Source organism: Heliangelus exortis, chromosome 1 (assembly GCF_036169615.1).
Source record: "Heliangelus exortis chromosome 1, bHelExo1.hap1, whole genome shotgun sequence".
Taxonomy (NCBI): Eukaryota; Metazoa; Chordata; class Aves; order Apodiformes; family Trochilidae; genus Heliangelus; species Heliangelus exortis.
In genome coordinates this window covers 41,433,201-41,444,643 of record NC_092422.1, presented here as the reverse complement: position 1 = coordinate 41,444,643, position 11,443 = coordinate 41,433,201, and the positions used below count along the sequence as shown (strand labels likewise).

The 11,443-nt window shown below is 36.8% G+C and overlaps 1 protein-coding gene across 26 annotated transcripts in view; it reads right to left on the bottom strand.

Annotated features, from left to right (window-relative positions):
- Nucleotides 1-221: 221 nt before the first annotated feature.
- LMO7 (LIM domain 7) overlaps nucleotides 222-11,443 on the bottom strand; it is a 134,830-nt gene continuing 123,608 nt past the window's right edge. For 15 of the 26 annotated variants that reach the window (XM_071741042.1, XM_071740845.1, XM_071740869.1 and 12 more), the window contains 7 exons: nucleotides 10,804-10,856; nucleotides 8,916-9,135; nucleotides 6,617-6,889; nucleotides 5,138-5,246; nucleotides 3,320-3,422; nucleotides 2,768-2,814; nucleotides 222-964 (listed from right to left, as the gene is read on the bottom strand). In XM_071741042.1, the coding sequence (XP_071597143.1) occupies nucleotides 2,771-2,814; nucleotides 3,320-3,422; nucleotides 5,138-5,246; nucleotides 6,617-6,889; nucleotides 8,916-9,135; nucleotides 10,804-10,856 (802 nt within the window). In that variant the 3' untranslated portion in view covers nucleotides 222-964; nucleotides 2,768-2,770. The remainder of the gene's footprint in view (nucleotides 965-2,767; nucleotides 2,815-3,319; nucleotides 3,423-5,137; nucleotides 5,247-6,616; nucleotides 6,890-8,915; nucleotides 9,136-10,803; nucleotides 10,857-11,443) is intronic. The other 11 variants (XM_071741065.1, XM_071740861.1, XM_071740897.1 and 8 more) reach the window with 4 other exon arrangements.

Below are 11,443 nucleotides of genomic sequence, written 5' to 3'. Positions count from 1 at the left end.
AGAGCATGAGAAGCTTGACAGAAGAACAATAAACAAAACCTAAAGTCTATTGTGAAGGAAAAAAGAAAAGCAAGAACTATTGTTCTCACACATCTCTAGGTGGACATTTTAAGCCTTTCATTAAAAATATCTTCCCAAGATGAAACTATTTTATATTTCAGTCAATCACCTCAGAAGCAGTTAGCTGGATAAAAAGAAAAAAAAACCAAAAAACAACTAAGTAAATGCAACATCAGAAATTTTATTTACAAATATACTGTAATTTAACAACCATTCTCCACCCAGCTTGTGGAGGAAAAACGTGATAGTTACATTTTCCAAATGGGAAAAGAGAACTCTTAACCTTACATGGATTCCACAGAATATTATTCCAACACCATCGAGCAAACAGATTATTCTTTGTATTTAAGTTTCAAAAAAGCACAAAATTTTAGAAACCAGCATATGGAAAGCAAACACATTTGTGTGCATTTAAATGCAGCTTCATAATAATCTAGAGAATTCAGTTTCAGTATATGTCAAAAATAAAGACAGCAATTGCAAATATATATTTATATTAACTATTTCTCTAATGCTCATTTCAAGAGCTTAGAAACAAAATACCCTCTTCATATGCCACTGGAAAGTCAACTAGCTGATTATAAGCCTCAAAAATATTTTGAAGTTATTATTGAAAATATACTTATTCTCCCTTGTGCTCTCAGTACTTGAAGCTGAAAAAGTGAAAGCATTTTCCCCAGATATTTCCTTACTGCAATTACTTTCTTATAAATAAAAATAGTTATATGAAGAATACAATGCATTGCTATGAAGACTAGACAAGCAAGAGTTACTCTTAGAAAAAACACACACACACACACAATACATATATTTATAGATCTACATCAGCAGCAATCACCTCTTCTTCTATCTGCAACAGTGTTTTCATATCTTCATTTGCTTCACATGGAGGTTGGTTGTCCATCTGTTAAGAGAGACAGAAGAAATTGTCACTGAAGTCTAGCTCCTGAAGAATCTCAGAGGCAAAAATTAAATTTCCAATGTAAAAATTGTCAGATAATGGTATTTCTAATACCTATTGAAAATGGTAACACAAATTAGGGCATACATTCTGAATCTAGTAATTCAAATTTAATGAACAATGCAAAATCGAGTTTACTCCAGTTACAGCACTGCAAATACTTCAGGCCAAGTAATATTCCACAGAACATGCACCTTACCAGTAAAGTTTTTAAGAGTTATATTGTGTTAACATAGAGACAGGTTGACAGTTTTTCCAAATTTACACTTCAATAACGAAACTAAAATTTGCCAAATAACTGCAGCAATATTTAAAAAAGAACTTTTAAATCCTCCCTCTGCATATGTTTGTGGGCATCTGCCAATACACTGGTATTCCACTACAAGTTTACAAGTTTAAGCCACAAAACTAGCATAAAAATGTGCAAATATGTCATGCCATACAATTACACAGAGAATACTAATAATCCTGTAGTTTATCAAACCTTCTAGCCAGTATGTTCAGGTTCCAAACTAATGAATAATAACCAGGCTGATGCCAAATGCCAACTGCAAACAAATTAATCTGCATTACAGATCCAGAGCTGTGCTGTTAGTATGTTTTCATTGCAGTAATCACCTAGCTGGGTTTTGTATTATGTAAATAGCTAATTTCAATTACTAAACACTAATTTCAGTGCTTTATTCTGTGCCTACAGGTTCTTACAACTCCTGATTTACTTGTATGTCACACAATTATGTTTTGAGGTGCCCACTGGCCCGAGAAGTTGCAGTCTGAAGGGAAGGGAATAGAACCATTTCTCACAGATCAACTCTGCTTCTGAAGGACACTGCTGTGACCTTATGGGCTATAACGTCAAAGAGAAACTAAATAGCAATTTATCCACGATAAAATTTTTGCTTACTTCCATCACCAAATTCTTGAATACTGTCTTGCAGGGAAATAATAAAAAAAACAGGTTGGTTTTTTTTCAGTACCAACCTTACACAACTCGTTCAGCAATTTTACCCGCTAAAAGATAAAGCAAAAATAATACGAGCGGGCTCCAGATTAAAGCTCCCATACATTTGGGTATCATCCAGCAGGACATAAATCCTCTGAATGAACTCAGGGAGGTATGACCCAGTGCTCTGGATCACCTCCAGATGGAAGAGGGTGATTCCCTTCCTCCTTCTGCTGAGCAAAGCAGCACCCTCACACCTAACAGTGGCCTCTGTGAACGCACTGGGAACACCAAGGAGAGGTGCCAGGTTTTCTGATTTTAGCTCAGGCACCACACAGTTATTTATGTCTGGTGCAGGCAGCTTTTCCTTTTCCTAGAAGCCAAAGAGACCCTGAAAACAGCAACAGCATCAGATGCAGAGCTTCTCTTTTTCTGGGCTAGGCTTCTTGGCCAGCAGATGCCCGTCTTGCTGATGTGTTGTAGCACGAGTATCCTGTTCCCTTCACTGCCTTCTGGTCCACCACAAGAAAAATGTGTTGGGCTCATGGAGTAATACAGACACGTTTCTCAGGAACTAATTCAGAAATGCTTTCCCTTAGCTGAATTTTGTCACTCTAGATAACTCTGTATTTGCTCCATGAAAATAGAGCCATACAAAACTCCTGAAACTTGTCAGAATTAGGAGGTTGCCTACCATCATCTATGACAGCAGAAAAACAAAACCATTATTGAAAGCCTTAACATCATGCTCCAGTAAATCAGAATTCTGCAAACCATAATAAAGGAAAAAAATTATACTGCACCTTTTAATTAAGATCTGTAAGTAAATCAATTCCTCCTGAACTTGTACCTAAATGAATAACCAATCACAGACCTATAATTCAAATAATGATAGCATCGCAACAAGAAACCAGCATTTGTGCCACCTCCACAGGATAAACTAATAGCTTCCCAGGTATGCATTAAGACTGAATTAAATACGTATTTAGATTACTTAAAAAAAAAAAAAATGTAACATTCTTTCAAAAAGAGTTCTCTGTTATCAAGACAAGCCTACGCAGCAACTGACAACTCCTTGACACCACTTTCTCAGATCTATGAAGAAAATAGGATGACTACACTGTATTTTCCGATGAAGCTGCTTAATAACAACATGGTAAAATAACTACCAGCAAGTTAGAAGTTAGGAATGACTACTCTACAAAAGACAGAACCTGGGAATCAAACCTTGCTGAACCTATGCACTTAAAGCTAAACAGGAAAAAGCTACCAAGAGGCTCAGCTGTGCAAACACTTGAGGTGGTACAGCAGAGAGAAGAGTTACAGTCACACCCACTACAGCTGGATTGCCTTACTTTTAAATCTGATATAGCAGTCGTTGCAGAAGAGTTTGTTGTTTCGGATCCTAACTTCAGCTCCAGAGCGGGATCCTCCAAGGTCGCATCCACAGGCGACACACTGTGTGACAGGTGAATAATTAGCAACTCCTTACAAAATGTTCAGAAACTAGAACGCTGTTCAAAAGCAGCTTAGATGAAGCTCAGCAAAGCTTGAACCATAAACCCACAATCACTAGAAGCAAATGTATAACAATTAGTTGACCTAAACACAACCAACCCTGGGAAAGTATTTTAAGATGACGGCTGGACAACAAATAGCAGTGATGCACCAACTAAGCAAACATAAAGCTGGCTGGTTTTAGAGATTAGTTCATTAAATCTGATTTGAGCTTTAGTTTCTCTGAAAACTAAATTTGGCTTGACACAGAAAAAAATATTTGTTCTCTAGATGGCAACAGCAACTTTGGCACAGAACACCTGGGTGTACTACTTGCAGATTTCCATGCGGCACTGCACGCTGCTGGTGTCCTCAGCGCTTTGGCACTCAAAGCAGAAAATGCTGAGGCACCCCTTGTTTCCTGGGTTTGTATCACAGAACCAAGTTTTTATTTGGAGAGAAGGGGCCAATTAAACTTTTCTTGAATAAACACATGAAAAATGGGCTTGATAGCTTTCATACTAAGATTAAACTATTTAACTATGGTGGCTGAACATGGCTGTGAATATGAAGCACCTCTGGAAGGAATGTAACCCAAAACATAACACATTCCTTATGGAATTTATGAAGCAAAGTACTCATCTGACTACAAGAAATACGGATAGTTTGCCTGATTATATGAGTAATTAATCTTTTGGATGGCAGTCGGTTCAACAGCTCATTAATCTTCAGAAATTTGAAAAACAGAAATTTGGTACTCTTTTATAATGTAGGTGGAGGTGGACTCTCACGCACAGAATGCATGTTCTGTAGAAAGGGAATGATGACAAGTCCTAGTACATAACTCCTGTTCTTCCTGCAGACAGGACCACAAAGAGCTTTGAGTCAATCCCTTGTAACACTCCAGGTGATGGATTTAAGCTGGGCACGGAAAAGAGGTGTTCTGAACCAGATGCAGAATATTTTTTAAAGCCATGGAAGAAGTAGAATCCAACAGCACCACCAAATCACAATCAAAGTCCTCATCTGTTCCTATATCAGGGTAACTAGGAGTACTTTTACATTTCTTGCATGCAGCATTCTTTCAGCTCTGGGTATGTCTCAAGATGACTGGAAATCATATAACGGTCTCAGTGCTGAGCATGAGCTAATTTACCTTCTGACTGGGGACAAGTAGCACTAAACACTGCTTCTCATTTGGTGCCAGGTTTTATCCTGACAGGTTGAATGCTGACAACATGCCCTTGGCAGGAAAACAACTCATGAGCACTGTCTTCTAGGATTAGCATAGAAGTGATGGGACATCTTAAATAATCCAATTGTCAGGGTCCAGGATGAGATTTATTTCTTTTTTAAGGAGTTATTTTCTCTTGCGAGAAGTGGCTCAGCACCTCCTGATTTTTTGCTGCCTCTCTGAAGGAGAGAGAACTTTGATCTCACAGCCAGCGTGCCCATCTGACTTGTCTAAGTTAGCTCTGGCATTTAGGAAATACTTTTAGAGCTGAGTGCTAAATGCCTGCAGATAGGACTGCCTCATGGAAATATGCATGAACCACGCTGTCAAGAGTAGAAGGCAAAGCAGGTGATTAGTAGAGCCCCTGTGAGCATAACACCAAGTAGCCATGCGTGCTCCTGATTAGTTCCTGTTCCTTCACGATGTGACTCCCAGCTCTCACCTTAAAGCAATGTAAATGATAACAAAGACCAAGAGACTCAATGATCATGGCTGCTCCTTTGCCCAGAACGTTATTACAGTATGAACAGATTTTCTTCCCACTGACTGACCTAAATATAAAATGAAAATCCTTAAAACCAGCTTGAAAAGGTTTCGAAGAGAAAGAAAAGTTATCAAAGACCGTTTTGAGATTAAAAAGAGAAATACACTGGTAAAAAAGTGGACTCTTAGGCTGCTTGGGGAAAATAAACTGAAAATTAATATTATTTACAGTAGATCTGAAAGCTAGGGAAAGCTGAAGGGTTATAATTTAGATCAAAGTTTCACAGGAACAAATGAAAAAATTCTGTCACAATCTTGAGAGATATTTAAATGCATAAAATACCTTCTACAAATAAGCATGGCAAGTATGTTGTTAAGTTTGGAGACTAAGAACACAGGTCTTGTGCTCCTGCCTTGTTTCTTATTTGTAGGGAATTATCCTGAAAGCTAAGTTTTAAAAAGCTCTCCTACCAAGTACCACCATCTGCACCTTGTTAGATAACGGAAGGCTCGTCCTGGACACATAATATTATGTTAACTCTTTGAACATAAACCATATGGAAGTCAGTTTCCATAGATCTACCAAGATGTTAACAAATGGAACTGAGAGAGAAATGAGCAAACATGGTTAAGAATCTAAATTTTTATATATTATAAATAATGCAGGACCCTAGCTTTATTAAAAAAAAAAAAGAAAAAAAAAGAAGTTAATTTATTACAAGGAGGTGTAAGAGCTGGTGAAGCAGTGTTCAGACTGTTGCTACATGTACTTGTGTGGGGATGATTCTCTATAGTCTTATCCCAAGGTAATTTTAAAATGTTTAAATGTTTCAAATATATAAACCAGCAGAGTTATCTACCCTACCACAACAGAATTCCATTTTTGTTTCAAAATATGTTGCAATTCATGCTTTCTCCTCCTAGATTCAAACCAACATCCTACTCTCTGATTCTTCAGGGTCATGGGTTATAAGCATTCCTGAGTGCTGCTTGAGATGATACTGACCACATGCCAGGAAGGGGGGGAGGAGAGACCAAGATGAGAGCCATAAAGCAATGGTTTCAGGAATCTTTTGTTAAAACAAACCTAAGAAAACAAATGTCAGAAATGCCATCTGGAGCAGCCTTTTACTAATCATTTTGGTAACCAACAAACAGCTTGAAGACTGTAGATTTATTCTTCTTCATTTGTGGGGTTTTTAACCAGTATCAAGCAGTGACAACACACCTGAAGAATTTTCAAAATGACTGGAGCAGGGAGGTAACACCAGCCAACCCAACCAGCCAGAAAACTCCAGATACTTTAAATACTTGTTAATCACTGTAACAGGCTAAAATACTGCTGTAGACCATCACATATTCAAGATCTGCAGTCCAACCTTTATATTTCCTGGCCTTTAGAGCATCCCAACCTTTATATTTCCCAGCACCTGCTCACCTGCTGCGTGTCTGGGACCCTGTTTGGGAAGCAGAGAGGGGAGACTGAGCCCGGGAGGATGCCTGGGACACAGAGGGGGCTCTCACAGAGGTTGGTGCAGGGGGTGCTTTGCTGGAGGATGGACTGCACATGTAGGCTCGGTTTGAAGTGGACACCGGGCGACTGAGGTCTTGACTGGAGGACAGGGATGAAGAGGAGGCAGACTGGTTCAGCCATGAGTGGTGCCTCCACGAGCTTGTTCTTGAAGAATCAAGATTGTCCAAAGACTCCCCTCTGCAATACAGGTACACATGCAAATGCAAATAAAAATATCCTGGCATTTCAAAGATTTTTCTAGCACAAACATGTTTGCTGATCATCCTGAGCAGTGTTCTTCACATACTGATTTGAAACGTTGGAGCTGCAAATTATCCTCTGTGCCCAGTCCCAGGTTCATGGGAAAAAAAAGCGGGCGAGGCAAAAGAAAGGTGGCACTTCACAGAAGGAAGGAAAACCACTCTGCTCCAGCCTTATCAGGGTGAACAGTATCAAAATCTGCTGTGTAGCAACAGACCTCAGATACCAGGTTTGTTTTTGTTTTCTCCAAGGGATACCAGATCACAGCAGCAATCCACCCAGACCGGACAGCACCGTCTAGGTACAAGGTGTTGGCCCAATAGCCAGATTCTCTCCTGACTGATAACCTGACTGTTTCCTAAGTGACAAATTCAACTTTCAGGCATTACTTAGAAGCAAAGAAACAAACTCCAGGACTTTGACATACTTACCTGTAAAAAAAGAGAAAAGGAAAGGAAGAAAAAAAAAAATAGAGGGAAAAAAAGAGGGGGGAAAGGGGGGGGAAAGGGGGGGAGAAAGGGGGGGGGAAAGGGGGGGGGAAAGGGGGGGAAAAGGGGGGGGGAAAGGGGGGGGGAAAGGGGGAGGGGAAAGGGGGGGGGAAAGGGGGGGGGAAAGGGGGGGGGAAAAAAAGGAAAAAAAGAAAAAAGAAAAAAGAGAAAAAAGGAAAAAAAAAAAGGAAAAAAAAAAGGAAAAAAAAAAGAAAAAAAAAAGGAAAAAAAAAAGAAAAAGAAAAAAAAGGGAAAAAAAAAAAGAAAAAAAAAGGAAAAAAAAAAGGATAAAAAAAAGGAAAAAGAAAAAAAAAAGGAAAAAAAGAAGAAAAAAAAAAAGGAAAAAAAAGGAAAAAAAGGAAAAAAAAGGAAAAAAAAAAAAGAAAAAAGGAAAAAAAAAAGGAAAAAAAAGAAAAAAAGGAAAAAAAGGAAAAAAAAGAAAAAAGGAAAAAGAAAAAAGGAAAAAAAGGAAAAAAAGAAAAAAAAGAAAAAGGAAAAAGAAAAAAGAAAAAAGGAAAAAAAGGAAAAAAGGAAAAAAGGAAAAAAAGGAAAAAAAAGAAAAAAAGGAAAAAAAGGAAAAAGAAAAAAGAAAAAAAAGGAAAAAAAGGAAAAAAGGAAAAAAAAGGAAAAAAAAAGGAAAAAAAGAGAAAAAAAGGAAAAAAAGAAAAAAAGGAAAAAGAAAAGGAAAAAAGGAAAAAAAGAAAAAAAGGAAAAAAGGAAAAAAAAAAAGGAAAAAAAAAGTGAAAAAAGGAAAAAAGGAAGAAAAAAAAGGAAAAAAAGGAAAAAGGAAAAAAGGAAAAAAACAAAAGAAAAAAGGAAAAAAGGAAGGAAAAAAGGAAAAAGGAAAAAGGAAAAAAGGAAAAGGAAAAGGAACAAAAAAAAGGAAAAGGAAAAAAGGAAAAAAGAAAAAAAAGGAAAAAAGGAAGAAAAAGGAAAAAAGAAAAAAGGAAAAAAGGAAAAGAAAAAGGAAAAAGGAAAAAGGAAAAAGGAAAAAAAGGAAAAAAGAAAAAAGGAAAAAAGAAAAGGAAAAGGAAAAAGGAAAAAAGGAAAAAAAAAAGGGAAAAAAGGAAAAAGGAAAAAAAAAAAAGAAAAAAAAAAAGGAAAAAACCTTATACTCCTTAGCTATTTTAATCAACTTCTTAGCTATAATAATCAATTTCCACGGTAAACTGTGGAATTCTTAAGCACTCTGCCAGTGACAAGGAACAAAATTATTTCCATTGCTGGTACACCAGCCAGAAAATAAACAGCTGAATTATTTACAGGTCACAATCCCACTCTTTATTTAGAAAAATTGACAACACTTAATCCCAGCTGTAATACGGGTACTTCCTATCTATGCTGCAATTCAGTTTACCTTACAGCATTTCAGTGAGTCGATCTGTTTCTATTCTCTGTAATCCAAGCTGAAGTTTAGAATAACCAAAGAAAAATATTTGACGAGAGACAGAGTTAATTTTTAACGTGTTTCCTACCTCCTCATACTGCTGCTGTACAGACTAATGGGCTCCTTATGTATACTGGAACTGCGCTGCCTAATCCAGCTGCTGTCCGTGTGTAGAGATGTTTTCTTCCTCATTTCCTGAAGGATTTGCTGCCTCTCCATCTCTGCCACAGAGAGGTTTTGCTCCTTCTGAGGCTTCTTCTGTGATTCACCCACGTTCCAGGACCTCTCTGAATGCTTGCTCTGAGTACCTGTTTGGATAAGATGTGCAAACTTCAGCCAGTGCACCTTAAGGCACAGAAGCAGTTATCATCATGCATCCTGTTGTCTGGCTATGAATCCAAAAGCAGTCATTCATCACCACATTCACAAGTTTCTCCAGTTCCCTTTTACAGTGAGGTGACCAGTATCAAACCTGAAAATGCATTATTATTATTTATTATTATATATTATTATTATTATTATTATTACAGTTTTTTCATTTGCGTTTGCATGAACGTGGCCTTTTACATGATGTTTGACTTAAACACAAGCAGGTATTTTCCATCACTTCCCACATGTATACCCATATGCATTTTTCTGTGCACACATATGGATTTTTAAAAGGACACGATCTCTTTTAGATCTCTTTTTAGATTTGGACTCTTCCCCCAGTACAAACTGAAACATGTACTGAATATATTTTTGAATGGTGGGATACCATCTTTCCCTATAGGAGTTCACATGCTCTTTTTCTATAAGTTGTCCCTGTTTTCAAGAATTCTTTCCTTATTCAGGGCCCTAAACACATCACTTTATCTTGCTTTACATGAATGGATGTGGCTTTAACCAACCTGTTCTAATGGAATGTCTTCCTGACATGGGTTGGAACTATGTGGTATTTAACATCCTGCCCAAACCAAACAGTTCTATGAATATATACGAGGGGAGTGGGGGAAAAGGGAGATACAGAAACGTAATCTTAGAGTTCTGAAATTTTGAAAGAGGAAACAACCAACCATCTTTCTCCCGTATGTGTTGAAATATTAGAAAACAATAGTTTTTCCCTTATTTTCTAGATCCAGTAACTATTTTTTACAGCAAGACTCATTAAGAAAATTACTTGCAATAAGTCATTTAATAGAAATTTCAGTCCCTTTAAATTCTGCTCTAACTCAGACTTGGTCTTAGTTTTATTGCTATAGATGACCATTATAAAACATTATGGAAGATTACCCACTCATCAGTTTCAATGATGAAACTTTAATATGTGAAAGCAATATTGTCAATCTGCAATGCCTCCTCTATTATACCATTTACTCTTCTATGATTACTTGTAATTACTTTTTTTTCTCAACTATATTTTAAGACACAGGAATAACTTTCAGGCATTTTCTGCTCTAACATATTTATAGGTGTGGTTTGTAAATTTTGCACACATTTGTAAAAATGCAGTAATGTAACTGAAGAATAATTCAAGAAAGACAGCTACAAAGTAGAGACCAGGAAAACAGCCACCATGACAGTATCAAGAGCTGACTTCTAGATGTGTTATTCCTACAGTAAAGAACATTAGCATCTTGGTATGTACAGAGCTTTTTTTACTGACAGCATATCAACAGCACATACATATTTGATACCTACACGGTTGTTTTAATCTTCTTTTTATATATATATATTCCTATATATATAGGCCATCTAAAATTAAAAATGGATCAGAGATGCTTAAATCACTGCTATGGCATGTAATTGAGCAGTTAAGAATACTTGTTCCAGGCTTGTATGTTACTCTATGAATTTCCTCTTGCTGTTAAAACTTCATTAAATTGTGGTATAGTATGAATCTGAATTACAATACAACTATCAGAAAGCATGTTGACAATTAATTTTCTTAAGATGACTGGGTCTGGTACACCTATTTTCAAAAAAACAGCACTTACCATTTCTGACTGCGTTGAATTCATTCAGTTCTGAAGTTGACTTGGACTTATTCCTAAAGATACAGAAAATATCCATTTCTTTATCTCAACTAAGAGGCCATATCGTGGACAAAGATCTTCTAAGAGCACAGATATGTAGCCCCTTTTTTCACCATTCCTCCCATTGACCTTATACTTTATTTAAAACAAAAATACCCAAGCAAAAAAAAAACATTACAATACTATGGGGGGAAAAGATGTCAATAGGTAACCACAGATTAAAAGTTAAAATTGTGTACTGAAAGTTCACAGTGCTTCAGGTATAAGGTACCAATAATTGTATTTACTTCAACAAAACCATATAAAACCCAATACCCTTCCCTGTCAAAGCTCTGTGAAGACTACAGTCAGTCAAAGAAGTGGTAACTTTAAAAGCAGGCTTATAAATTATTTAACTTTATGAAAAACTTAACTCATACTTCAGCACCATTACTAAGCTGCAAAACACCTGAAACACTGCAGTGTTCTTGGAAAATTTATTATTCACTCATTATACCCAGCAGCATAATTTTTTAATGAGTTTTAGTCAAGAAATGTCATCCAGTATACGGGAAGACAAATGGCACAAAGCTGTTTTTCTGACAGTACAGAGCAGCAGCCT